Source organism: Cryphonectria parasitica (genome assembly GCF_011745365.1).
Source record: "Cryphonectria parasitica EP155 unplaced genomic scaffold M406scaffold_2, whole genome shotgun sequence".
Classification (NCBI taxonomy): domain Eukaryota; kingdom Fungi; phylum Ascomycota; class Sordariomycetes; order Diaporthales; family Cryphonectriaceae; genus Cryphonectria; species Cryphonectria parasitica.
Genome location: NW_024468910.1, coordinates 4,066,416 through 4,093,887, shown reverse-complemented (window position 1 = coordinate 4,093,887; position 27,472 = coordinate 4,066,416). Strand labels below are relative to the sequence as shown.

The window sequence follows — 27,472 nt, the reverse complement described above, 5'->3', positions numbered from 1 at the left end:
TGGAGGCAGCCAGAAACTGAAACATCACAGCAGAAAGCTTTACCTGAATACTGTGTTTTCAGTGTATCGGGAATACTAAGGTGAAGAAGTGCGTTTGACCCTGTAGTAGACTTGAAAACTAAATTGTGGCTGAGTGGCTGAGGCAGCCTGCCAAGAGGAGAGAGGCGGCGGTGCATGCTATCTGGTACTGGCTTGACACGGCAAGTCGTACACTAGATCAACTGACGTAATGGGGGTTTGACCCATCTAGTGCCAGGCCATGCCACGCCAACAACGCGCCAGGGGTGGAAATCAGGGAATCTCCATGTCACTCACCATGAAAACCAGAGCATTCTCATAAATACTTGATGTAGCAGTTGTCTTTCTTTCATACACACAATCTCTCTCTCAACGGTCCATGATTGTCCGCCTGATTGCTACGAACCCCTCGTCTCATCTCTTTTTGAATCAACACGCGTCTCGCAAGCCAGCAGCTGTCTGCGTGGTCAGAAGCGTCTTGTTCTGAAACGGGCTCAGATACAACGGCCGCCAATACTTTTTACAGGCCTGATCAGGAAGGGGGCTGGACTGACTACGCACGCTTGTAGCCACTTGATTTCGACCGCATCACAACAAGAGAAGCAGCAGGTTCTCCTTGATTTCAACCTCATCACCTTTTCTCCTTCTTTCCACAGTCGGAGAAAAAAAGGAAGGAAAAAAACTCTCCAAAAGACCATCGTTTATTTCCGAGTCACCCTCACACACCGCCAAGATGTCTCAGGCAGTGGTAAACATGCTCGCCAAAAAGGTGCTGAGCGACGCTGCTCAAAAGAACATCAACGCCAAAGTATGTACTCTTGACCCCTCAATAGGAACTCAATTACTCACCTTGTTGTAACAGGATCCCTTCTTCGAGGAGGTCAAGGTCAACGATCGGCACGGAAATGCAAAGGTCAAGAAGCAGAAGAAGGGCATCCCGCCAGGAGTGTCGCAGCATGATGCCAAGATCCTCATGTCCGTCAGGAAGCGCGCGTACTGGCTCGACCTGAGCTTGTTCAACCTCTGCGGTATCCGATTTGGCTGGAGCGCTGTCATTGGCCTTTTCCCTGGGTGAGTGTGTCCTTTGTGGAGGGGGATTTCTAAAGAAAGAAAGAAAAAGAGAGGCACGAAAAAGCTGACCTCAATCACCAGCGTCGGCGATATCATAGACGCCATCATGGCATATCTGTTCGTCTACCGCAAGGCCATTCTGGTTGAGGGTGGTCTTCCCGGCGCGCTGCAGTCTCGGATGCTTCTTAACATCGCCATGGATTTCGGTATCGGTCTGGTCCCCTTCCTGGGTGACGTCGCCGACGCCTGGTTCAAGGCCAACACGCGCAATGCCTGGCTGCTGGAGGAGTATCTGATCAAGAAGGCCGAGGCGGAGCGGCGCGGCGGCGGGAACATCGAGCGGGGCGTGGAGCAGATGCTGGATGGACCTGCGCCCGCGCGGACCAAGCCGGGACGCCATGGTGCGGGTGAAGACATGGAGATGGGGGTCATCAATAATGGACGATGAATTACTTGACAGGAAGGGGAGAGGGTTCGAGAAAGTGTATGTGCACAGAGGGAAAAATTGGATGGCCATGGTTTAGTGGTGGTAATGTGGAGGATTTTGAAGGACGGCGGATTTCTTCTTTTGTCACCAGTGCAGCAACAATACCTGATACCCAATCCAGCGGGCTGCTTAAGGAGGACGAGGGAGCTGGAGGTCAACGAGTTACGTTCATAGCGCGCGGCTTTTCCAATATTTCAATCTACTTGTAATGATTAAAATGCTAGGGAACAGATCCGTACAGCCAAGTTTCGGGTTGGGAGAAAGTTATTCATCTCAACAAGCACCCGCGATACTCTTTTATGTGTTTCTATTCCATCTATATCAATGTTGCCTTGAACGCCATAGGATGGTGGTGCCTTTACGTGGCGATGCTATCTACATTTATAGTGTGTTATAATGTTGTTCATCCAAAAACAAGTCCTGTGACCTCGTGAGCTATCCGTATATGTTGCTCACGACGGTCCGAATCCCCTTCCCAGGGATGCTTTAATAGCCAGGATCCAGCCCTCCCCATCTACCCCAGACAAATAAGAAAAGAAAAAGAAAAAAGACCTCAAAACCCCATATCGACTCTCAATTAACGAGTCGACCCCCCTCCTTCCTCCATCCTCCTTCACACCCTACTTCATCAGCTGCCCAAACTCGTCATCCGCCCCATCCGGCCTAGGAACCTCCGTATGCGGTACTGCTTGGGCGGCTTCATAGGCGTGCGGAACGACGCGGTCGACGATGTGGACGGCCTCTCCGTGGCCTTGATGAAGTGGCCGATCCCCATAATGGCCTCGTCGACGCCGTGCTCGCCGCGCCGCTTGGACGTGTCGACCTCGAAGTAGGCGCACCCCCAGAGCTGCGCCAGCGCCTTGGCCTTCTCCCTCTGGGCCTTCATGTCCGCCTCGGCGCTCTCGTTGAAGGCCGTGGGGGAGAAGTCGCCCTCTTCTAGCTCTGCGTCCACTCCCACGCTTCAGGGTCAGCCGGGGAGAAGACAGGAGAGAGAGAGAGAGAGAGAGAGAGAGAGAGTGTGTGTGTGTGTGTGTGTGTGTGAGAGAGAGAGAGAGAGAGAGAGAGAGAAGAGAAAGAAAAAGAAAGAAGGTAAAACAAACGCCGCTTCCCCCCCTCTACCTTACGCTTTATCTTCCCCAAGCACAGTAGAGTTGCAGATGGTGGGGGATAAAAAGGAATATATAGGAAGAACTTGCCCGGTGGGACCGACGCACAGAAAAAAGAGAGACGAAAAAGGACGGCGGAGAAAAAAAAAAGCAACACCACTCACCTTGCGGGGGCGCCAGGTCCCCGTCGCGGTTCCCAATGAGGAAGACCGGCACGTTCATGCCGCCGTCCCTGTCATACTCGCTCATGGTGACAATGTTGTGGTGGTTGCGGGCCGCGCGCTCCACCTTGTCGTGCAGCTTCTGGGTCGTCTCCAGCGAGCGCGGCGAGTACAGGCTGAAGACGAAGGCGAAGGCCTCTGCGTACTCGATCTGGTACCGCAGCATGGCCTGATCCGTCTCGGGGCCCAGCTCCAGCAGCTCGATGTTGACGGCGGTCCCGGAGATGTCCATCAGCTTGCGGCAGCGGTCGTCATGGTCCGCGCCGGTTGTGCCGGTGGTTCCGGCGGGGTCGGGATCATCGACATTGATGAACTGTGGGGGTGAACGGAGAGGGAGGAGAGCAAGATGTCAGTTACTCAGTGAGGGTGTGGGCGGGGGGGTACGTGTGAGATATGCTGGAGAGGGAGAGGGCGTGTGTATATGGAGTGTATCTGTCTGTATGTATGTATGCAACAGTAACAGGAAAGGACCGAGAGCATGAAGTGAGAGGAGATGAAGTTGAAGAATGGATTCAAGAGGACAGACCTTTTGTAGCACCTTGTCCCGGCCGGCATACTCGTCGTCGTCTGCACATACGACAATGCTATACTCCGGAGGCTCAATAAGAGAAGGCAGGTCGAGGTATGTCTTGCTTCCTAGGTGACCCGCAGTCAGCCCACCCTTGTCAGCGAATCGTCTGTCTCCTCCTCCGTCCTCTAGGGGGGGAAAAAATGAGCAACGACTCGAGGCAGAGACAGACTCACACTCACCTTGTGATAGTCTCATTCTGAACAAGATCAACGGCCACGCACACAGTTTCTTTCGGGTCAAGGGCACACACACCACACTTTACGCAACAGCTTTCATCCACCGGGGACCTGATTGTGGTCTCTGGGGGGCGGAACCTATTCACGGGCCACCTTTCTTGACCGCCTCTTGAATTTGCGCCTGTGTCCTCTCTGCGACCAAACCCCCCCTTTTTCCTCCCCTCTTCTATTTCCCCCAAGCGCAGCCAGTTGGGAACAGGCTGACACAGCCCCCAGTAAGAAATTTCGAATGCGAGACCACAATTAATTGCAGGCCTCATTGGACGTGCCACGCGGCTCTCGCCCTGTGGGTGCTGTGGATCCACACACAGCTGGCTGGAGGCCGGGGTGTGTCAATGAAGTGCTCAGGGGCTTAGTGGACTGAGAAGTGCTAATTAGGGTTTCCGAGCCCCCTGGCAGCCGACGACTTCAGATGTCACTGCAGCTTGTTGTCACGCTGGCTGTATCGTAGGAGGTATGATGTTTTCTTCTTTTTTGCTGAATTTATATATGCCGTGCGATATTGTAAGAACTCAAGAGAAGAAAAGGGAGAGAGACAGAATTGGTGGCTGCTGCAGTCTCTTGCCAGCCATCGATCCCAGAATTGGCCCCAGGAGCAGACTTGTGCGACGTTGTAAAGATGCAGAGGTGTCCTCATGTTCTGTTCCACAGCAAACTTTTTTTTTGATACACATATCTTGAGCTTCGAATGCTTTAGGGTCGGTCAACAACCATGGGGAGGCCAGCCAACCTTACCAGCGAGGGAAGTCCGTCCTGATCGAAGGTCAAAGTTCGGACTGTGCCCGGATCAAAGATGGAGGTGCAATTGGATTGCAGAGCCATCAGCGTTGAGGCCCATCAATAGTAGCATCCGCACTTGCACTGCAGCTGTATTGTCACTTGGTCCTCCGACAGTTTCATAGGCGAACGTAGGGTCATCTGGGCTCTGCTGGCCAGGCCAGAAGTCCGCTGCCAACTGACCAACCCTTTTTGGACCCTAGGAGATCACATCAATGAAAATTTCACTGAGAACAAGAAGCTCTGCCATCAGGACGCGTCATAAATGTGCAATGCTCGACACAGTCTCAGTTCGCAACGGCGTTCGAGCCTCAGCGTAGATGAAGTGACAATGCCAGGCAGGTTGACAAGAACAAAGGCCTCATCTAGCCATTAGGGGACCTGTGAAGTCGTCAAAACAAGCCTGATCGCAAAACCTTCTTGGATACCAGAGCAACCAAAAAATCCCTCGCAGCAGACGACCTGGTTTCAAGCTGTCGAGTTGTGGTAGAGTGGTAGGAGGTTTCAAGGTTGAGAGTGTGCATGCCTCCTACGATGGTCGCGAAAAGAAGGGGGAACGAAAAGAAAGAAAGAAAAAACCACAGCCAAAGTATAGATAATAGATGATTGGTAATTCGATATGATCATGAGTCGTTCAGTGCAATACTGAAGATGATCTATCAACTTGGTCGGGACTGATTGTTGAAGCTTTGGGTAAATCATACCGATAAGCAGCATTCCGACACCCGAGATATCACCGTGAGGCGTCCCGCCAGGCTGCCCTTGAGCACAGCAATCTTTACCCCGCGGTCAACCCCGCCAAGCAGCACAGCGTCATAAATCTTTTAGGCGTGACACTAACAGCTCCCAGTGAGGCTCTTCTACCGTTGCTGATACTGAAGCTTGAATACTTGCCGGCATCGCTAATGAGGGAGAGATTAGCAAGAGGATAAAAGAGCTGCCGTCGAGATCCCCCCACATTGCCGCAGCTTGCCGCAACCAGAAGACCTCCGATTCTACGCCGGTTGAACATTATCATAACTCTTGACAACCGTCTTCGAACCAACAACGCCACCTCAATCTCCTCCTTCTCCTCATCTTGCTCCTCGCCCCTCCTCTCATTCCCATACCTGGCTGCCTGCACACCTCGAACCTCACACAACTGCTCTATAGAACAGGATATACAGCACACACAATGGCCGCAGCTACCGCTGGAAAGGTGCGTTATCTTCTCACCCTGTGCTCCCGCTGCCACGAGCTCGTGAAGCTAACAGTCATGATGTGACAACAGACCATCACTTGCAAGGTTCGCATGACCACCACACTCCTTCTCCTTCCACAAGACGACCATTCCCCAATATTGACACTGTTTTGACAGGCCGCCGTCGCCTGGGAGGCCGGTAAGGACCTCGTCATCGAGGATGTCGAGGTTGCTCCTCCCAAAGCCCACGAAGTCCGCATCCAGATCTACTACACCGGTGTGTGCCACACGGATGCCTACACGCTCTCTGGAAAGGACCCTGAAGGAGCTTTCCCTATTGTCCTGGGTCACGAGGGTGCTGGCATCGTCGAGTCCGTTGGTGAGGGTGTTACAAACGTAAAGCCCGGCGAGCACGTCGTGGCACTCTAGTAAGTACTCCCTTGAAAAACTCCCCCTCGACCCTATCGACGCTGCATGAGCTGAAGGGGTATTGCAGCACCCCAGAATGCCGCGAGTGCAAGTTCTGCAAGTCCGGCAAGACCAACCTCTGCGGCAAGATCCGCGCAACGCAGGGTAAGGGCGTTATGCCCGACGGCACCTCGCGCTTCAAGTGCAAGGGTAAAGACCTGCTGCACTTTATGGGTACCTCGACCTTCTCGCAGTACACCGTCGTCGCCGATATCTCAGTTGTCGCCATCCCACAGGAGCAGGCCCCCATGGACCGCACATGCCTGCTCGGCTGTGGCATTACCACTGGCTACGGTGCCGCGACCATCACCGCTGGCAAGGGCGGTATCGAGAAGGGCGCGAATGTGGCCGTGTTTGGCGCTGGCTGCGTGGGTCTCTCAGTCATCCAAGGCTGTGTCAAGAACGGAGCTTCCAAGATCATCGTGGTGGATGTGAACGACTCTAAGGAGGAATGGGGCAAGAAGTTTGGTGCGACCGATTTCGTAAACCCTACGAAGCTCGCCAAGGGCCAGACCATCCAGGACAAGCTGGTTGAGATGACCGATGGTGGCTGCGATTATACTTTTGACTGCACTGGAAACGTGGGCGTTATGCGGGCTGCCCTCGAGGCTTGCCACAAGGGCTGGGGAGAGTCCATTATCATTGGTGTCGCCGCTGCCGGCCAGGAGATCTCTACAAGGCGTAAGTCAATGCTCGATCCTTCTGCCCCTTCATCCGAGACAACGAAGCCCTGTTGGAAGGGATAGCGCTGACAATACTACCCCAACAGCCTTCCAGCTGGTCACCGGACGCGTGTGGAAGGGTTGCGCGTTTGGCGGTGTCAAGGGCCGCAGCCAGCTTCCAGGGCTTGTCCAGGACTATCTCGACGGCAAGCTCAAGGTCGACGAGTTCATCACACATCGTCAGGACCTGTCCAAGATCAACGAGGCCTTCCAGGACATGAAGGCGGGTGACTGTGTGCGCTGCGTCGTCACTATGAAGGAATAAAGTAGCAATCCTGGACAAGAAAATGATTTATTTGGCTTACACAGTTTATGCAAGATGAAGAGAGAGCAAAAAAGTTTCTGATGAAGCCATGGAGTTGGTGGTGTGTGCGAGTACTGTATCAGTGATGATTGGCTGGCGGGTGCTGTACTGAACTGGATCGAGACCAAATGAGAGTCATTTGATTGTATATGGCCATATGAACGGCAAGTGTTTTCCAGTGAGCTCATGAGAATCCTTACAGAGGATATTTGTCTTCCCTATGGGACATTCCGCAACACGGAACCCTTGAAAGAACCTAACAGGTTGGGCAGGGTCATTCCACCTGAGCAAAAGCCACCAAACACAGCCTCTTGACCAAGCCGACCGGAGCTGGTGGCAAGTGTCTGTGGCCCTAAATATAAGCACCATCTACGGGCAAGAAGGCGTCGTCTACAAGGTCTACAGTGCTTGGAGGAAAAAGATCCAGTTTTCCCCCATCTCACCAGCCCTACTTCCTTCTACCACCCCTTCCCGCAACAATCACCTGCCACCGCACGCAAACTGAGCCTACGTCTAGCAATTCATCAGCCTACAGAACCTACGTTGTCTTGCCTCTTCTTCAGCCACGTCTCATGTTTGCCCTGTTCCCTTGGCTCCCCATCGAGCTGCGGCGCATGATCTGGTGGGGAGTTATGCCCGGCTACGGCATATATCCCGTGTTCTGCGAGAAGATATGAACAAAGGGAATAGTGTAGTTTGTATGAAAGTTGAAGGGACACGAGTATCAATGAAGGATATGGCAAGGAGGAATATCTGAGCAACCATAGACTGATGGGGACAGTACTGGGCTCATGGGCAGACATTCAGAGCTCAGAAAAGAGCAGCCAGGCCATGTACTCGCTGAATATGGAGCGAGGAAGTAAACGTGCAGTAGCAATTCTCAATTCAACTTACAAATATCAACCACTGCTTGCTGATTTTGTGGCCGGGTGGGATCGTAGTGTCAAATGCTAATTTCGGTGTCTCGGCCTGGCTGCAATGCGGGCCTGAATCTAACAAGGAAACCTGTATAATTAATAGTCAGGCCCCAAATGCATCCCTCAGGCGGTACTGTGTCAGCTGATGATCATCTGAGAATCCAAAAGAAGAAGAAGAAAAATTCTACTCTAAGGTATTAACCCTCAAGCGCCTTTGCCAATTGCTTTCGCAAGCTGATCACCCACACAATATCGCCTATTCAAAAACATGTCTCGAGCTTGACCTGGCCTGTTCTGTCATGACCCGCCATGAAAACACCAAAACACCTGATTCCTGCATATGCGGTCCACCTGGCAAATAATTCAGCATCACGATATGGAGCTGGTGGTGGTGGGGATGATGACGATGAATCGCATCTCGACTTCCCGGAGGCTATCGGATGTGACTGTGTGCCATGGGAGCATGCTTCATCATGGAGGTCGGCTGAGCCTAGCAGGACAACTTGCTGTTGCCATGAAAAGTTGTAAAGTCGACCCAGCCGAGGAGATACGCATCCACATCGTGGCGGCTGTCGCCCAGGACGCTCCAGGACGCTCCAGGCCTCACACTGCAGAGACTCACTGACATGTAGGCTCCCCATGTAGAAAGGGAAACCCTTGCGTGGGGATGGAACTCCCTCCGGCTCAGCGACAGAGCAGGTGGATATTCATAGAAAATCTGCTGCTGAAGGCCTGTTGTGGGGACAAATCCTTCCAAGAGCCCAGTGACCAGAGTCCATAGTAAGTCTTGGAAGCAGACCGATGGCGGCGCTGGTCCTCTTAGATCACCGAGGTTCACGAGGAGATTCTTCCTCGGCGTCAATGACGGAACCGAGCAGTTGCAGGAATCTCGTCAAACACATTGTGAGAATCGCCGCGATATGCATGATACCGCCGACCAACTGGCTTATCGATAGTCCAAACAGCTATGAAAGATTGTCCTACACTCATCATGAGACGATGCCGTCCGTCACTGACAAGTAATTGGATCGAACTAGCGCGAATAGAGTGTTCCCTTTCTTCCTCTTTTGCGTGCTCTTGACTTGTTGCAATACTTCAGAGGACCCGAAATCTCCGATCCACCACTCATGTGCAACTTTCCGTTCCTATGGGATTTCTATAAGTGTGGGACCTGGTCAGTCAAGGACCCCGCTCCCTGCCAGCCATGTTCTCCACATTCCGAGGAGACCACAAATATTTAGCAAATGTATGCCTAATGACAGTTAGGTCAGTTAGTTCGTAGTACAGTGGAAAGAGATCGTTCTCTAAACAAGAACTCTATGGAGAATGTGTAAACAAGTAAGCTATGGTAAGAGCTGAAAAGAAGGAAAAGGGGGGTCGGGGGAGGAAACTAGCCTTCGCCATCTGACCACCACCAAGTGGTAAATGTTCCAGCAGCTAGCTTGTTAGTCCGAAAGCGGCGGATGATGATGAGGCATTGCTGGGCGTGTGGCAGTTTACTAAGTAAGCAAGCTATCATGATGCAACGATCGATGGCGACAAAACAGTAACCAACACCTTGGCAGGTCAGGATGTGGGAAATGAGACACATAGCTTCAAAAGATCATCACTTGGTAAACACTCTTCGAACCGTAGTGCATGAGCACTTCGGAGAATTATTGGCGCATCCAGGCAGATAGCATAGATACAGTCCGTACAGAAGGAAGAGTGGGGACTGCATCCCGCCTGCCGTCCTGGCCGGGGGTGGAGGCCCCGCTGCAGACTTTATCAGATCCTGCTAGCAGGTGGACTCCAGCTAGTTAACGCCTCTCCCATGATCTGATAAATCGCTAGCGCCAAGGCCAAGACGTTCATCTTACGGTTTCGGTAGTTTAAAGAGAGAGAGAGAGAGAGGAAAAATTATCAGCTAGGGTCACTTGCACACAGACGTTTTTGGAGACGACCAGAGGGCCGACTAGGCGATGCGTGGGGAACGTTGCAGGCACCCGCTCTGCAGCATCCCCCTGGTTGCAGGGAAAGGTGGTACCTTCCATCCCCCCACTCGAAAGCTAAGCCAGGATCATACAGCTCTTGGCCCTGCTGGCCTGCTCAAGCGCTGCAGGTCACTGCTGTGGTAGGTCGACGTTGCGAATGACGGTAGCCGCTGGTGGGAGAAGAAGAAAATTCAAAAAGGTAAAATCAACAAGTAATATTGATGCGTCTTTGGCCTAGTCGGTACGACAGCAGCTGTCCCTCAGCTCAGGCTCTCAACCTTTTTTCCTATTTAAGGCCGACCGCCCAGCCTGTGAGGATGTCGTACTTTGAGTCTTCTATTCCTCTCGTCAAACCTCCTCACTGGCTAGAGATCGTCAAGACTGCTGCCAAGCGGTCACGCTGCGATCAGTGAAGCGGATACTGCTCATAGGTACGCTGAGGCCTCTACTCTCCCCACCCAATGCCTCTGAGAATGGCGGCAGCAATTGGTTGCACAGCCTTCTCCACAACTGCTGCTCATTTTCACTGATTTCAGGTCCCGGTAAGAATATATACACAGACGCACGTATACGTACACGGCGCAAAGATGGGCTTCCTACATCGAAACAAGCGTCCTCAAGAGACGGAGACCTTTCAGAGGTCCGAGTCTCTAGAGAACAAGACCTCGCCCGAGCTTAAGAATGACATAGAACAACCCGTCTCCGGAACCGACGACTCCTCCAGGGTCAGCCTGGAACAGCTGGACGAGAAGGAGATCCAGGCCCATCCCGACCAGGTCACCGGCGAAGCCGCCATCGGCGTGCAAAAGGCCGAGGCCGCCGCCATCGTCTGGCCGAAATGGGCCGTCTACTGCACCTACGGCTGGATCTGGATCTGCTTCCTGCTGCTAGCCCTCCAGCAGGGCATGACCACCCTCTTCAACTATAGTGCCTACGCCGACTTTACCAAGTCGCCCGAGCTCACCACCGCCGCCGTCGTGGCCGCCATCATCGGGGGCATCATCAAGCTGCCCATCGCCAAGCTGCTCAACCTCTGGGGCCGTGCGGAGGCTTTCATGTTCTTTGTCGGCGTCTATGAGCTGGGCATGATCATCCTCGCCGCCTGCAACGGTCCCAGCTCTTACGCCGCCGGCTACGTCCTGTATTGGATCGGCTACGACGCCCTCTACCTCATCATGGATGTCTTCGTCGCCGACACCTCAGGTCTCCGGAACCGGGCCTTCGCCTTTGCCTTCATCGGCACCCCGTTCATCTGCACCGCTTTCACCGCGCCCCTGGCTGCCCAGAGCTACCTTAACAACTCGACCTGGCGCTGGGGATACGGCTCCTTCTGCATCATCATGTTCTTCGTCTTCACGCCGCTCGCCGTCGTTTTCAAGTTCTACACTCTCAAGGCCCAGAAGATGGGCCTGTACAAGCGGGAGCCCAGTGGTCGTACTACGGCCCAGTCCATTGCCCACTACTTCCACGAGTTTGACATTATCGGCTGCGCCATCCTGATGGCCGCCTTCCTCCTATTTCTGCTGCCTTTCAACCTGACGTCCTCGAAGCTGGCCTCATTCAGCTCCGCCAAGTTCATCGCCATGGTCGTCATCGGCATCCTGCTATTCCCAGTCTTCTACATCTGGGAACGATATTTTGCCAGGACACACTTTGTCCGGTGGCAGCTCTTCCGGAGCCGCACCGTAACCGGTGCTTGCTGCCTGGCTGCCATCCTGTACTTCTCCTTCTACTGCTGGGACCTATACTACCAGAACTTCGTGCTGGTGGTCTATGACCTGGACGTGTCCATGGCCGGCTACATGGGCCAGATTTACAACGTCGGCTCGACCTTCTGGGGTGTCCTGTTCGGCATCTGGGTGCGCTACACCAAGCACTTCAAGTACACGGCCTTGTTCTTCGGCCTGCCCCTCATGTTCCTCGGCGCCGGCCTCATGATCCACTTTCGCAGCGCCGACCAAGGCATCGGCTACCTGGTCATGTGCCAGATATTCATCGCTTTTGCCGGCGGCACCCTCGTCATCAGCGAGGACATGGCCGTTATGTCTGCCGCCGACCGCGATGGGGTGCCCATGATGCTGTCCCTCATTAGCCTGTCCGCCAGCATCGGCGGCGCCATTGGCTATGCCGTCACCGGTGCCATCTTTGACGGCTCCTACTCACAAACCCTCCAGGAATACCTGCCCGACGAGTACAAGGCCAACGCCACCATCATATGGAACGGCGGCTATACCCTGCAGAAGACCTACCCCGTTGGCTCTGACGTCCGCAACGCCATCGACAGGGCATGGGGTGTCTATGAGAAGCAGTGCTGTATCGCTGCCACGGCTGTGCTGGTTCTTGCTATTCCTGCCATTGCTGTATGGAAGAACTATAGTGTCGACCGTAAGCAGAACAAGGGCGTTCTGATTTGAGATGTGGTGTGGTCGCCATCGAAACAGGGAGAGAATAAAAGGAAAGGAGCAACCTGGAAAACGAGGGAGATATGCGGGTTTTGGTAAGGCTCCGGTGGCACAGCTGACATCTATCGGCCAAGGCCCAGACGACTGGATGAGTGGGATAATGGCTATCTCATGACGCTTGATAAACATCTGGAACTTTTGAATAAAGGCAGGTTGGGCGTGAACATTTCATATAGGCATTTTTTGGAGAGTTAAGCATGGTCGGAGGATTTTTCGGATTTTCTCTTCTCAATATCAGTTCTCTTCTTCTATACCCCGTTACACAATCATTTAAAATTTAAAGTTTCACAGGAGGCATTGAATTACTTATGAAGCTCTTTCTCCTAGCCCATTGTCGCTCAAGTCGAAGACTGCCAAGTGGTGATGAGAACTCACACCACACCAATTTGGCCTCTTGTACTCTTGTAATCTCACCAATTTCCTCTCAGTTCTCACACGTCTGCACTTTGTGAAGTCTACTCGAAACAATGAGTCCTTGACGATTTTTTGGTCAAGGCTCCCAGAGCGGCCTGCTGGATTTCTGCTAGCAGTGAAGAAAAAAACGAATTATGCTTACCCACGAATCCAGACTCTGGATACATGCTCCCATCAGCATCCAAGTGCTGCAAGAGACCCCTGGTAAGTACGAGCCATGGCTCCGCTTACAAGGGGGAGAGCTGCAGTGACATGGCTAAGCTGAGCCGCAGCAGCGCATGCAACCCATCTCATGTTTGCTCTGACATGCAGTCCATCGTATATGAGAGCCAGTGCACGTGAGATGTTTTGGAGGATATTGAACGGAAGGACGTTCTCGTTATAAGTCTTTTTAATTAGCCCTTTCAGGCTGCGGCGAGACCAGCTGGATGCGGGTTTCGAGGGTGTGCGCACGGCAGAGGGAAAGACAGAACGGCCCTGCTTCGTCGCGCATTCCGCCATCATCTCACATTTGCCCGCCGCTGCCATGGCTGTCGGGCTGGAAACGGTCGCCATCTCAGCAGCACCTGGGTTCTCGTCTGCTACAATCGCAATCTCGCTGGTCTTTCTCGCTTTCCTCCCCTCGCAGCTATACAAGTTGTACAGATCTCGGCCCAAAGTTCATCCCAGCTGGCACGGGCGCTCCAAGCTCGTAAGTTTCCCAAAGCCGCAAGTAACAGCAGCAGCAGGGCATACAGACAAGCGCAGAAAGACTCACATGAATGCCTTCCCCCACCTAGATTCTCGCGACCCTGCTACCAGTCATCATTTTGGTCGATATCATCCGGGATGTGCAGGCTGTGGACGAGAAGGGGCCCTCTCCAGCTGCGCTGTGGTTCTCGCTCATTGCCGCCAGTGCATTATGCTGGCTCATTGCTGTGGCTCACATAAGGTCTGTGGAGCCTTCGAGCTTGGCCCTGCTCTATCTCCTGGCCAGCACTGGCTGTGACATTCTATGGGCTCTCGCTCCTAGGTCGCGCAGTTCAGACGACCCGGAAACTGCTCTGTCAACAGCCCTGTTCTGGCTCCAGATTCCTGTGAAGCTTACACTGCTCGTTTTGGAGAGCCATAGCAAGGAGGCGATCTTGCTTGCAAAACACAAGCACCTGTCTCCAGAGGATACGGCTGGTCTCGTCCAGCGCGTGCTGTTCTGGTGGGTCAACCCCATTCTTGCACGCGGATCCAGACAGATACTGCAGAATGAGGACCTTCCCCGGATCGGACAGCAGTTCTCTTCCGATGGCCTTCGACGAGCGATATTACGCGCATGGCATCAGCGAAGTATGTCATTATACACAAGAATAGAGACGGATGAACTTTTTACCAGGGCAAAACGTCTTGAGACCCTTGGCTGACAACCGCATAGAGAGACCTGAGCGGAGCACAACACTGCCACTGGTCCTTGTGCGCTGCCTCCAGCGGCCATTTCGAGCGGCTATCGTGCCTCGTCTCTGTCTTGTCATCTTCCGATTTGCGCAGCCAGTCTTGATCCAGCAAAGCATACGCTTCGTGTCTCAGTCGCACGATGAGGAGGAAGTGGGTGTCAGAGTCAGGGGTTACTGGATCTTGGTGGCAGCATTTTTCGTCTATACCGGTCTAGCAGTGAGTACAAAGGATCACAGGGATATGTACTCCAGCAGGCTCGATCTTACTGACTCGACTGGTCGAAAGTTCTCTACCGTCTTGTATCAGCGTGCTCTGGCAAGGCTCAGGGTGATGACGAGAGGCGCTCTCGTCAGCCTCATCTACGCAACGCTACTGAATGCCTCCAGCGACGTATATGATACCGGCAAAGCCGTGACGCTCATGAGCACAGATGTAGATAGCCTCGATGATACCTCGGAAATGTTTCACGAGCTGTGGGGCCATATGCTGGAGGTTCTGGTGGGCATGACGGTGCTCTACGGCGAGGTTGGCTGGCTCTGTACTGTGCCTCCAATCTTGATCTTCTGTAAGACCATTGCCCAACCTTTTTCTTTTCTTTCTTAATGTGGATGGTTGAACACTATCTGACGCCGAGATGATCAGTCTGCTCACGTGTGAGTAAATATGTTGCTCAGAACCTCAAATCACGGCAAAAGAACTGGACTTTGGCCACCCAGGACCGGATTGCTACTACAGCGAACATGTTGTCTTTCATGAAGTCTATCAAGATTCTTGGTCTTTCCGAAGCTGTAGCCAATCTGGTCCGGGACTCCAGGCTGTTTGAGATGGGTCAGGCCAAGAAAATTCGATGGATGATGATTTTTTATAATGCCAGTGGTTAGTATAATTACCTTACGACACAACCTGTCCTGTGTTGTTACATGCTACTCTCATACAAGAAGTTGCACCACTGACCAACACACTCCAGCAAACGCTCTGGGCATTTTCACCCCGGCCATCACCATAATTCTTTATGCCGTGCTCGCAAAGGTCCAGTATACAACGCCGCTTGATCCAGAGACAGCGTTCACGACTATCGCAATATTGTCTATGGTTACACACCCCGCCAATATGGTTATGACTATTGTCCCGCGAGCCATTGCCTGCTTGGCCAGCTTCGAGCGCATCCAGAGCTATCTCATCAAGTCGACGAGGCACGACCCGCGAACAAGCCTCGAGGACACCACTCGTTCGCCTGGTGGTAGGCTGCCGGCGGTCAGACTTCGAGGAGTCACTGTCGGCATTAAGCAGGGAGAGATCCCCATTCTCCAGGACATCAATGTCGAACTTCATGCTGGCCAAGTGGCTGTCTGTTCTGGGCCTGTTGGCAGCGGGAAATCGGTCCTGGCCAGGACAATCCTAGGCGAGGTGCCCCTATCCGAGGGCGCCATCCAGATCTCTACCCAAAACATTGGGCTGTGCTCGCAAGCTGCGTGGCTCCCAGACGGGACCATCAAACAAGCCATTTGTGGACCGACCAATCTCATCGACGTTGTCCGCTATGCAGAGGCTGTCAGGGTATGCTGCCTAGACTATGACATTCTCACCCTTCCGGATGGCGACAGCACTGGCATCGGCAGCCGTGGTATAAATCTTTCTGGAGGGCAAAAGCAGCGTCTTGTAAGTGCGCCCCTCGAGATCTTGACCACTATTTCAGACAGGCTAAGGTGTCAAGGCGCTCGCGAGACTCGTGTACGCTCGATGCAGCGTGGTGATCTTGGACGATCCGTTCAGTGCACTCGACGGCAAGACTGAGATGCAGGTGATTGAGAATCTTCTAGGACCACAGGGCATTTTCAGGAGGGAGGGGACGACGGTCCTTTGGATAAGCAATAGCGGTCAGTCACATGTTCGGTTTCTATACTGACCCGTTTTGATATGTCGACTGACGTCTCTGAATAGCACAATACTTCACCCTGGCCGACCATGTCATCCTCATGGATAGGTTCAAAATTATAACCCAGGGCCCTTGGATACAAGTTCAGTCCCAAGTCAAGTATGAGTTGACCCTGGCCCAAAAGACCACAGGCGATTCGGCAAAGGCACCCGAAGCAGCCGGCGTCGCTGTGGGCCTCCAAAAGCTGCAGGGTCAGGAGCGTGCTGCGCATGATATAGCGCTTGACATCAAGAGGAAAGCTGGTGACCTCTCACTCTACGGTGAGCAGTATTATTCTTTTTGGAGCTCTTCTGTTCTGTGGAGCAGAGTAGTTCATGTGCACAGTGGCTCCATGTATTGTAGGATCATTTGGATCACTGATCAGCTAATGACCTCAATTTCCCAGGGTTTTATATAAGTCATACTGGCGTGATCAACTTTTTCTGCATGATTGCGAGCACCATGTCATCCTCATTCTTTGTTACCTTTCCCAATTACTGGCTGAAATGGTGGACCGAGGCGCCTCCATCAACATCTGCCTTCTATATTATCGGATACGTGCTATTGGTCTTGATGGCGTGGATCAGTGCGAATGGTATAATGATGTACGTTCAAACTCTATATGCACTTCGTCATAGTAGAAAGTTCTCGGACTCATTCACTGATTTTTGCACGCAGGTCCACAATGTTGCTTGTGGCCGTGTATTCGGGTCTAAATCTTCACGAACTGCTTCTCGCAACGGTAGTCAAAGCACCGCTATCGTACTTTTCACTCACAGAGAGTGGGACTCTCCTGAACCGGTAAAGTAAAATGTTCTTAGTTATTCCATGAGCACCTGTACTAATAATTCGCTCAGATTCAGCCAAGATATTCAACTTGTTGATAAAGACCTGCCCAACGCTGCCCAAGCCTTGAGCGTTCGTAAGTCGGAGTCTTGCAAATTCAAGAAAATGCTTCGATGTGTGAAGTAATCTGACAACGATATGCACAGAGATATTCAAGCTCGTCGTTCAGATGGCTTTGCTTCTCACTGTTCAGAGGCTGATGCTGCTTGCCCTGCCATTCTGTCTGCTGGTGGTATACGTCGTGCAGCGATTCTATCTGATGACGTCTCGGCAATTGCGGCTTCTGGACCTCGAGTCTCGCTCAGCAGTGTTTTCGTCATTTCTCGAGACAGTATGTTTCTTGCACCCAGCGCTTCTCTCTCACTTTGGCTCCCACATCGCTTGTCTTGTCCTAATCAACCATTCTCCCAGGTTGAGGGTCTCACCACCCTACGAGCCTTTGGGTGGCAGCGCCTGGCAGAACAGCACAGCCTCAACGCCCTGGACAGCTCGCAGCGTGCATTCTATCTCGTCCTATGTCTCCAGCGGTGGCTCAATCTCGTCCTCAACCTGACCATCGCCGGTATAGCGATCACCACCATAGCCCTCGCCATCAACTTCAAGGGGAGCAGGGATGGCGCCTCCATTGGTGTGGCTCTGAACGTGGTGCTCGTGGCCAACACTACCTTGCTCCGCCTCGTGGAGTCGTTCACGTCTGTCGAGATCTCACTCGGGGGAATTGCGAGGCTGAAGGGCATGCAGGAGAATACGCCTGTAGAGGACAAGCAGGACGAAGAAGTGATTCCTGGTTCAGATTGGCCTTCTTCCGGCAGCATTCAGCTGCGTGGCGTCTCTGCGTCTTACGAGTCAGTGGATTGATTTGTTGTTGATTTGATTCTGATGACATCTGGATTGCCGTGGCTGACTTTGTTGTTTATCTAGTGCCACACACAAGGCTCTTGATGAGGTGTTCTTGAAAATTAAGCCTGGATCTAAAGTAGCTATCTGTGGTCGCACTGGCAGGTAAGTTCCTAGGCTATGGCGCCACCATTCTGTGTATCATCGCATAGTCTGCTGACATTGTATCAATCAATATTCAGCGGTAAAAGCACGCTCATCCTAGCCTTCTTGCACCTCGTCGAGTACAGCGGAAGCATCAACGTGGACGGACTGGACATATCCAAGGTCCCCCGCTCGCTAGTCAGGCAGCGTTGCTTCATCTCGATCCCGCAAGACCCCTTCCTTATGCCGCACGCCACGCTCCGACTGAATCTGGACGAGACAGGTGTAGTCCCAAACGCAGTCCTGGCCGCCTCGCTGAGCACCGTGCGGTTGTGGGATCATCTATCCAGCCGGAACCTCGACGACGACCAGGACCAGAACGGTATTCTAGATAGGAAGTTGTCTGTGCTCCCCGTGCTGTCAGCAGGACAGACGCAGCTCCTGGCCCTCGCGCGCGCCCTCGTCAAGAGGTGGATACTATGTCTGGATGCCCATGGCGGCACAAGGGTGAAGCCACCGCTGCTGCTCGACGAGGCCACGGCGTCGCTGGACCCTGTTACCGAGGGCATCGTGCATGACGTGATTGATGAGGAGTTCTCGTGGCGGGGTCATACGGTCGTTATGGTGACGCATAGACCGAGCATGCTGGCCGGTCGGATGCGGGAGGGGAGAGACTTGCTTGTCTTTATGAAGGATGGGCGGGTGGAGAGCGTGCAGAGTGCAGGTGGTGGAATTGGACTCGAGGAGCTGCGGGATCTTGATGAGGACTAATACACAGATCAGGTCGCATGCTGAAAATCGCTTCACTTTTGCGTGTTGCTGTTTGCTTCAACGGTGGTTTCTCTCCCGCCGTGTTACAAAGAATCGATCGGTTTGGTCTAAATTCATTCAATCTGTCGTCTAAAGGCTCCGCAAAACTACTAATTATCGGGTAAATACTTAATGGATCTGGTATGAATTGACCAAGAAATACAAGAAATAAAAGGGTCGGTTAGATAACTCTGAGTCATAATGAACATCTCTTTTGATGCACCAAAACGCACAGAGCAGAGGTCAAATAGCAGTTTTGATGCTTGAGCATGAACGTGATACATTTACAATGACGAAAATAGATTTGAGGAAGAGAAACACGACGACAAAAGAGTATAATTGGAATTTGGCAGGTCACTCATTATGTCTGAGCAAAGATAACCCTCCGTGATATTGCCTCAACATGTGGTACAGAAATGCATATTAATATGGAGAATTAAGAGGGCGTGTGTAGCAACAGCCGCAAGTGAAAACACCTTTTCTAGCCTTTCCTACGATTGATTACCAAGTGAAATCTTCACACGAAGGAGCTTTGACGAGTGTAACTGTGTGATATGTAAGTAATGAGAATCTACTGTGCTTGGACAGCTGCTCCAGCACTGGACAGGTCATCAATTGACAGCAAATTTATGTACAATGAGGTAATAACAGCAGCTGTGGTCGGCCTCGCACACATAACGGACTTTGTGCTTTTCTAACAAAACAGTGAGCATATACTGTGATTAGTGAGAAATCACAATTGCACCTAATGCAATAATCATAGAAAAGCCGAGGGTATAATCCTGAGTCCGTAAAGATGATCACAGCGGAAAGAAGGGACAGACGCATTGAAGAACGAGATTGTTCAGAGTAGAATACGATCTCACGCTGCCCTATCACAGCTCCATAAGCCATGCCAGGTCTCAGCACCCAGCCTTCTCTTCCCGTAATTATCCGACCCAAGAACATCTGAGCAAGTATGGCAACGCCGAGCACAATTCAAACTACAGAAACTCAAAACATCACCACTCTAATCACCGTCCCTACGTCCATGGTGATGGTGTCCGTGATGACCACCTCCCCACTGTTGCTGCTGCTCATGCTGATGATGCTTATTCACCCTGAATACCACATGTCAGCATTCTCAATACCCCCAACAATGTTATGATCCCAGAAAGAGGGGGGCAAAAAAGCTCAAGAATAGGTGGGTGGGCGAAACTCACTCATGCTTTCCAAAGTCCTCAAGCTTGCTCCCTGCAAAAGCGCCCACGCCGGCAGCCAGCAGCGAGCCCATGATGCCCGTACCACCCATCTTGTGAGCCGCGAACCCGGCCGCCGCACCACCTGCGAGCCCGCCCATCAGGCCACGGTCCTCGTCGCCGGGCTGTTGGCCCTGCTGCTGCTGAGCATACTGTCCAGGCTGCTGCTGCTGCTGGTACTGCCCCGGCTGCCCGTACGGCACGGGTGAGTGTCCACCGTATCCCTGCTGTGGTGGTGGGGTGCCATACTGTCCGTCACGGTACTGATCTGGAGGACCGCCTGCATATTGGGGCTGTGGAGGCGGGTACCCTTGGCCCGGGTGGCCGTAGCCTGGGGGAGGCGGGGGGCTGCCACCATAGCCCTGGGGAGGGGGAGGACCTCCGGGATGGTGGCCGTGCGGGGGCTGCTGGAAGGGTGGGCCCTGGTGGTGAGGCGAGGGCGAGCCATAAGTGTGCTGGGGAGGGGGTTGGTAGCCGCCCTGGGGTTGGTATGGGGAGTGCGAAGGAGGATAGCCGCCCTGTTGTGTGAAACAGAAAAAGGGAGTGGGTTAGCATAAGCAAGAGACCTGGCTACTGTTGTTGTTGCCGCGCGAGCGAGCGAGCGAGCGAGACAGAGAGAGAGACAGAGAGAGAGAGAGAGAGAGAAAGGAGGGAGGATTGGGGGTTCTGTGTAGTTTACGAACCTGCTGGGAGTAGTCGGGTGGTCCTTGGTAGCCCTGCTGTTGGTAGCCACCTGGCGCAGGAGACTGATAGTCACGGTTGCCGCCGCCAGCACCAGAGTAGTAGTCGTTGGCGGACATGATCAAGATAAGGGGAGTGGAGGTTTGGTAGGAGAAATTGGCTTTGTTTGTTTGCTGTATCTGTATATTGATGTGGAGAAAAGAAAAGGAGAGAGAGCAAGATATTCAGGGTCCAAAAGTGTTGGTGGTGATGACGATGAGACAGAGGAAGGAGAAAAAGAAGAAGGGAAGGCGAAGCTTGATGACGGTTGGAAACAGCAGCTAGAGTTGTTAAATGGGAAACACAAAACCCTCGCCCCTAGCATCAGGGATGCGGTGCAAGCTTACACATTGCACCAACGCTACTTACACATAAAGTACTATGGTAGAGGCCACAGTCACGGTCTCGAATTGCGCCTCCTGCTCCTCCTCTTGCCTCATGCTAACCCGGCACTGCCAGAACCCTCCAACAACCACATCAAGGGACCATCGGAGGGAAGGATTCGGCCTGTTGGCTAGGCCCGCTGAGAGCTGCTGACTTTGTGCGTCCTTCCTTTGATGCCTCAGCATCTGCAGTCAGCAATGGGCAGCCACCAGCTGAAGCTTTTCTTGGGCTACCTCCCAGCTGGCCTTCAACTCCTCGCGGCACCAAAGGACTTACCCCACAATATGGGCTGAGCTGAGCGTCCTGGGGGGCTGGCGTCGTCACCTCAGAAGTCACCGAACGAGCCGGAGCGATCTCGGGGGTCTGCGGGGACGTGGGGCAATTTTTGCACATCATACCGTAGTACAGCAAACAAAAAAAAAAAAAAAAAAAAAAAAAAAAGCTCAGCCACACAGGACCAACTGAACAAGGTGACAGCGCCACAGAGTTCCGCGTCTCGGTTGTAAGTAAAGCCACTTTTTTGTCTACCCTCGGGAATACTAAAAGGAAAAGAACGAGTTCCGTCCGCTTGTGTTCAAGCCAGGCAGAACAAGCTGAAGGGGAACCCCTGCACAAAACCCAGGTCCGGGCTTCTGCGGCCCAAGCTGCGGCCATCATCGAAGCACCCTATCTATCCCTAATGAGGCAGAGCCTCCTGCCCATCAGCGCTGGAAACACACATACACACACACACAGACACACACACAAACACTGCGTGCCTCCTGCAAGAGAGCGATTCTCATCTTGTCAGTTGTACCGATAAAGAAAGAGAGAGAGTTTGTGTGTGTGTGCGCGTGTGTGCGTGGGGGAGACAACAATGGGCGCATCTTCGGGCCTTGACTGTCAAAATTGAGGGCGAAAAAACAAGTAAATGACATTTCAAAGTCCCCTGCATGAAGAGAATGATGAACGTGATATCGATGTGGTTGAAACAAGGCAAAACAGAAAAAGTCAACGTAACCCTCACTCAAACGTCTGCCGCCCCACGACTTTGTATCATGTCCGCCTCAGAAAGAGAAAGAAACAGGAAAGAATACACCAATCACGACCGACACCACTTGGAAATGTAATGTTACCTTTTCTCCCTTCTCTCTCTCTCACACACACTCTCTCTTTCTTTATTATTCTCAATCAAATTCCATGTAGAGCGATGCACGTCAGGCGCTTTCCCCACATGAGACCGCCCTACCTACCCTGCGTTTCTTCCTTACATGTGTGTGTGGCCTGGTCCCAAAACCCCCACGGGGCAGCTGGTAGGTAGATGGTGCACCCCTGCTTTTCTGTTGTCTTGTGTCAGACCATGCGAACCCGTCCCTTTTCTTCTTCTTCTTCTTCTTCTTCTTCTTCTTCTTTGGTATGGAAAGGAAACCAAGGAAACAAAACCGGTTCAGACCGACGTGGGTGGACGAACGCGTGGGAGAGAGAAAGAGAGGGCATGGGTCAGGTGTGAGTGGGGAAGGGAGGGGTGACAGGAGCGATATTTCCTCCAGTGACAGATCAGGTCTTTTTCATTTGCAATATCGACTCGAGAACAACGGTATAGGTTGAAGGGGGGCGGGGGGGGGGGGGTTCCCCAACCATGGTACATTGATCCGTGGTCCGGATGACAGTAGCGTATACGTGTGCCGTCCCGCGCGCGCGCGCCTGTCAGTATAAAAGAAATGTGGGACAAAAGATTTCTCGACAAGGTAAGTGTGCGTGTGTATGTGAGGTGGGTATCCCTCCTCCTGTACGACAGCCCTGCCAGACAATATCGGCATCAGACGACCCTCTTCAGCCCCAAAAAAATTCAAGGAAACACAAGCAGACAGAAATTGACATCTCAACACCTGCTGCGGCGGTGAGGCTTACGGCCTGCTCCCACACCTTGGATCTGAACATCACACCTTGGCTTGTCCTCGACCGGCAGGTAGGACTACAAACTAGCCACCACTCAGAACGCCTCACTTCTAGTAGTAGGAGGATTGTTTATGATTGTCAAGTTTCCCCTTCCCCCCCCCCCCTCTCTCTCGCTGTATCTCTCTTTCTTTCCTGATCGGGTTGGGCTTTATCGTATGATCTAGTTGCGCTGTGTCAAGAGACAAGTCGGCCAGCCGCGCCGATGGCTGGGCGACAAGTCACACACCTCTCTCGTGATTACGAGCAATCCTTTTAATTGTCGATAATACCACTGTACCATGGTTTCCAACATGTTCAATTCCACCGTCCCCCCCTCCCCCATTTCCTTCATCATACATGTGCACAATTTACGCCTGCAGAATCGGCCTTTTGAGTGATAGAGGCGCACATTGTGCATCTCCGTCTAGCGGATGAAAGGGCGGGGGGGAATGGATTTGTGCTGATGCACTCCTGTACTCAGCGCTGCCGGACTCCGTCAGATCAGGTACTGATGTTCTCTAATCTCCACACAACCGTCAATTCGTGTAGGCGACGTTCACTGCACCTTCATAGGTGAGGTGTTCTTCCTCACTAGAGGCTTTGCCTGCCTGCCTGCCTGCCTATCTACCTGGCTTCTGATGGTTTCGCATTCAAGCAAAAGGTAGGTCCAGGTGCTCAGAAGATGACAAGGAGGTATCCAACCCCGAGGTACTTCACCAGTTCAGTGCTATCCAGAGCCACATCATAAGCGAAAAAGAGATTGGCTCAGCGGACACAAAAGCGACTTCGTCGGCAGTTGTTCCAGGACAAGTCCATGCGGCGATCCTTTGAGAGACTCTCGTATTGATCCAAGCGATCATCTTTCTCTACGAGAAAATTGTAATACTGCCTCGATCGGGGATAGCGGCAACCAATGAAAAGGGAAAAACCACACAAGACGGCCCCATCCCTAATCACGATATGATCGACTGTGGAGAGGTAGTTGGCAATTGAGTGAGCAGCGTGCCGTGATTTAGCTGAGCGCTCCAAGGTGGTGGGACCGGGGATGAGAAATATCGGCGTCGTGATATTGCCAGGCACCAAACATTGAAGGACCTCGAGAGTGAAGGAGAGGAAGACAAGAATAAATGAGGCTGACGGTGACAAGACCGGGTCTTCTAGGAAGGTGGTACACTTCTTGTGTCGATGTGATGAATTGTCCGGACAGAAACAGGAGGCCGGTGAGAGACACCAGGTCATCTTTTGCGTGGTACTGTGATGCGCATGACAGGAAAGTCTTAGTGATCCGATGCTCGTCGTTCGCCTCGTCGGATGAGAGCACCCTTATGCCTGGGTCAACGAACGAACAGGGGGTGCAGACCCCTGCGAAGACCGTTTGACAGTTTCCCGACGGCCATATATAAAGTCGTCGTTACCGACCAGAGGGGTACACCTGGAAAGACTTGTTTCCTCCCCAAGGACAGATCTCGTGCGACAATCACCATATCATCATCATCATCATCATCGTTGTCTCTTTGACCAGCTGCTCCTCTCTCGACGCAAGACACCTTTGTCGATTGTGTCGAAACACTCGTCCTCTGACTCTGCCCCCCCCCCCCCCTTTTTGGGTCTTTTTCACACAAGCACACTCGCTCTCTCACACACACATTTATACAACCACAAACGCTCCTTTCAGCACATTTCCACAACCAGTGGCCTTCCTCTGACAATCTTTTGAATCTCGGTACTCTCTTCCAGGCTGACTGACTGTCTGCAAGATGAACGCCAAGGTCCGCGAAATGATCAACCAGATGAGCGTAGCGCTCTGTCAGCACCATGTCCTGGGATGTCCGAACAGGGCAATGGCTGGCGGGAGGCTCTGTGAATTATGCGCGAAGGTCGGCTGCCAGCACCACGCTTGATGTATCCTCAAGAGACTGCCACTTGGCCCTCATGTCGACAGTCATACCATCTCAGGGGGGCGTATCCAATCTTCTTCTTCTTCAATGAAAGAGTATAAAAATCAAAACACACGCACAAAACCCCAAAAAGCAGAAAATACGAGGGAGAGACGGAAATGGAAAACTGATCATATCACGGGCTTTTGACGACTGATTCTGTGTGGAGAAATCATACCTCTGGTAAGATGGCTTCAGCGTGGAAGGAAGGGGTTTAGGAAAGACCAAGACGAAAAGATGAAAGCAGGAACAACACCGGGTTAGCAGTATGGTGAGGAGAGCTCGAGGAAGTCTTTGTTGTAATTAAGGCTATCATGGCAACGAAAAGTGGAAAGCGCAGGACCTTTTAATGGTAATTTGAGAAGGGAAGACCGAACTTTGGAAGTGAGGAAGGAACCTTTTTGGAGGCATTTTGTGATATTATGGCGGCTGTTTGATCAACCATGCGATTGCTCGAGGGAAGCCTGTTTCTTTTCAATTCGTTCCCTTTTCATACCCTTGGTAGAATAGGGAACAATCTAATAACAGCAACACTTATCATCCAGTATGATACAGCCGCTCGTTGCATTTAGAGAAAATCACACGGTGAAGTCGACCGCGTTGCAGGCATAGCTCCGGGGGGGGGGGGCGCGTCGTTGAAAAATGGCTGCTCAAGTGACGATGATGAGTGGGTTGGTGGAGATAATTCAAGCATGAGACGAAGAGGAAGAAAAGATCTAGGGAGGCTTCGAGACTGCCTCCTTCAATGCATGACACAGACGTACCCATCAGGAATGAAGGAGGAAGCCTGGGGACGGCACCCGCAACGGGCCTCGGTAAGCTGAGCTGACACTGTACAAATAAATATAGGACGATATAGGACAAGGCACAAGGGATGAGGGACGGGCCAATCATCCACACAATCCGTCCATATTGGGAGCACTTGGAGGGGCCATGGCAGCGTGGCAGACTGGGAAATATCACGACAATCAATGAAAGGAAGTGAGCCTGCATCGTATGTGTCTGTGTGTGAAGGAAGTAAGAAGGTCAATGCCGTGTCGTTGGAAGCCTGCTCCTATTTCTCCTCGGGAGTACAAGTCCCCTGTACCCTGCCAGCCATATGATGAAAGATGAAACACAGACTCGGCCCATGTCTCGACTTGCCGTTCGTGGCCGAGGGCATTTACCAGTTCACCGGAAAAAAATCGAGTACGGCCGTATTGTTTCCCAAAGAAAGCCAGACGGCTTCAGAAGATCATGATTTCGTGTCGATTATGTTCACTCATCCCTGAGAGGGAGAAGATAACTATGCAACAGGAAAGCCTTGAGCTGCCGCTCCATCCTAGCTTCATACCCCCTCCTCCTTCTTCTCCCTCCAAAACGAGAAAGATGCGAGCCACCTATCTCTTCCATCCTCTCCCTCCAGACATCTTGTCACGGGCCAACCTTCCTATCCGTCTTTCTCTTATCCAGCGTCTAGAGACTCTAGCCTGACCAAAGAAAAGTCATTGCGCCAGCTGGTGGAAGACAGCCGGTGATGAGCTCAATGGGACAAAAGAAAATGCGAAGCGATTTCGCGAGAGAAGTGAATGATGCAACGTTGGTATCAAAAAAAAAAATAGCCTGTGGCCCTACTCCAGACTCGACCACCACAAAACTCCAATCGGCCCATCCCCTTGCGAATCCAAAGAAGAAGAAAAAAAAAAATCGCTTTGCTGTAGCTCTCCATAATTTCGTGCTGGACGTGGAGGGTAGTAGACATTAAGCCGAAGTAAAGTGTCAGCCTGTCCGTATCAACACGCGAACAGGCCGATTAAGGGGCGCGTCGGGCATCTAGAAGAGCATGGCCACGGCACCCAGGACACTGAGCAGCAGACCACCCTGAACGGCCTGAACACCAGCCGCCGCAGCACCGGTCGAAGAGGTGCTGGCGGGAGCGCTGGTGCTGGTCTCGGAAGACCCAGAGCTGGCGGTGCTCAGAGCGGTCGAGGTGGCCTTGGCGCTGGTGCTCTTGAGGGTGGTGGAGTTGAGGCGCACAACACCGGTGCCGGTGGCGTAGGCGGTCGTGTTTCCAGCAGGGAAGAAGGTCGAGGTGGTGCTGGCGGGCGTGGAGGTGTTGGAGGACACGGCCGAGGATGCCACGAGCACAACAGGGGCGGGGGTCGATGAGGTAGACAAGACCGAGGTGAGGGTCACGGTCTTGGTCAGGGACAGCGTCGAGGTCGTGGTGCCGCTGGTGGTATCCTGAGCGGCGACCAGGCCGGAGCCCGCGGCGAGGACGGTGAGAACGATGTTTGAGATCTGCATCTTGGATGTTGCGTGGAAAGCTCTTGAATTTTCGGATGATCTCGTGGGGCAGTTCGAGGTCTTTTAAGTCTCCAGGTGAAACCAGC

The 27,472-nt window shown here is 52.6% G+C and overlaps 6 protein-coding genes across 6 annotated transcripts; 5 read left to right on the top strand and 1 right to left on the bottom strand.

Annotated features, from left to right (window-relative positions):
- Nucleotides 1–394: 394 nt before the first annotated feature.
- On the top strand, nt 395–1,537 carry M406DRAFT_287106 (uncharacterized protein; the record flags this gene model as incomplete). Its single annotated transcript, XM_040918712.1, has 3 exons — nt 395–826; nt 881–1,089; nt 1,171–1,537. Exons 1-3 carry the CDS (start codon nt 752–754, stop codon nt 1,535–1,537), a joined length of 651 nt encoding a protein of 216 aa, XP_040780010.1. The 5' UTR covers nt 395–751.
- Nucleotides 1,538–2,204: 667 nt separating this feature from the next.
- On the bottom strand, nt 2,205–3,669 carry M406DRAFT_327456 (uncharacterized protein; the record flags this gene model as incomplete). The annotated part of the gene is made up of 4 exons (XM_040920211.1): nt 2,205–2,518; nt 2,847–3,216; nt 3,430–3,539; nt 3,654–3,669. The coding sequence occupies 4 exons, from the start codon at nt 3,667–3,669 to the stop codon at nt 2,205–2,207; spliced, it is 810 nt and encodes a 269-aa protein (XP_040780009.1).
- Nucleotides 3,670–5,572: 1,903 nt separating this feature from the next.
- M406DRAFT_273593 (alcohol dehydrogenase) lies at nt 5,573–7,308 on the top strand. Its single transcript, XM_040918192.1, has 5 exons — nt 5,573–5,685; nt 5,758–5,772; nt 5,845–6,095; nt 6,164–6,816; nt 6,905–7,308. The coding sequence occupies exons 1-5, from the start codon at nt 5,662–5,664 to the stop codon at nt 7,120–7,122; spliced, it is 1,161 nt and encodes a 386-aa protein (XP_040780008.1). The 5' UTR covers nt 5,573–5,661; the 3' UTR covers nt 7,123–7,308.
- Nucleotides 7,309–10,638: 3,330 nt separating this feature from the next.
- Nucleotides 10,639–12,465, top strand: M406DRAFT_337344 (siderophore iron transporter; the record flags this gene model as incomplete). The annotated part of the gene is made up of 2 exons (XM_040921244.1): nt 10,639–10,691; nt 10,776–12,465. The coding sequence occupies 2 exons, from the start codon at nt 10,639–10,641 to the stop codon at nt 12,463–12,465; spliced, it is 1,743 nt and encodes a 580-aa protein (XP_040780007.1).
- A 988-nt stretch (nt 12,466–13,453) lies between these two features.
- On the top strand, nt 13,454–18,865 carry M406DRAFT_337343 (putative ABC transporter; the record flags this gene model as incomplete). Its single annotated transcript, XM_040921243.1, has 15 exons — nt 13,454–13,618; nt 13,764–14,251; nt 14,349–14,568; nt 14,638–14,917; nt 14,995–15,228; nt 15,320–16,011; nt 16,067–16,229; nt 16,294–16,548; nt 16,674–16,872; nt 16,946–17,068; nt 17,125–17,189; nt 17,260–17,444; nt 17,525–17,958; nt 18,035–18,115; nt 18,193–18,865. The coding sequence occupies 15 exons, from the start codon at nt 13,454–13,456 to the stop codon at nt 18,863–18,865; spliced, it is 4,257 nt and encodes a 1,418-aa protein (XP_040780006.1).
- An 869-nt stretch (nt 18,866–19,734) lies between these two features.
- M406DRAFT_321126 (uncharacterized protein) lies at nt 19,735–21,018 on the top strand. The gene is made up of 4 exons (XM_040919476.1): nt 19,735–20,004; nt 20,107–20,234; nt 20,576–20,660; nt 20,826–21,018. The coding sequence occupies exons 1-4, from the start codon at nt 19,953–19,955 to the stop codon at nt 20,942–20,944; spliced, it is 384 nt and encodes a 127-aa protein (XP_040780005.1). The 5' UTR covers nt 19,735–19,952; the 3' UTR covers nt 20,945–21,018.
- Nucleotides 21,019–27,472: the final 6,454 nt, after the last annotated feature.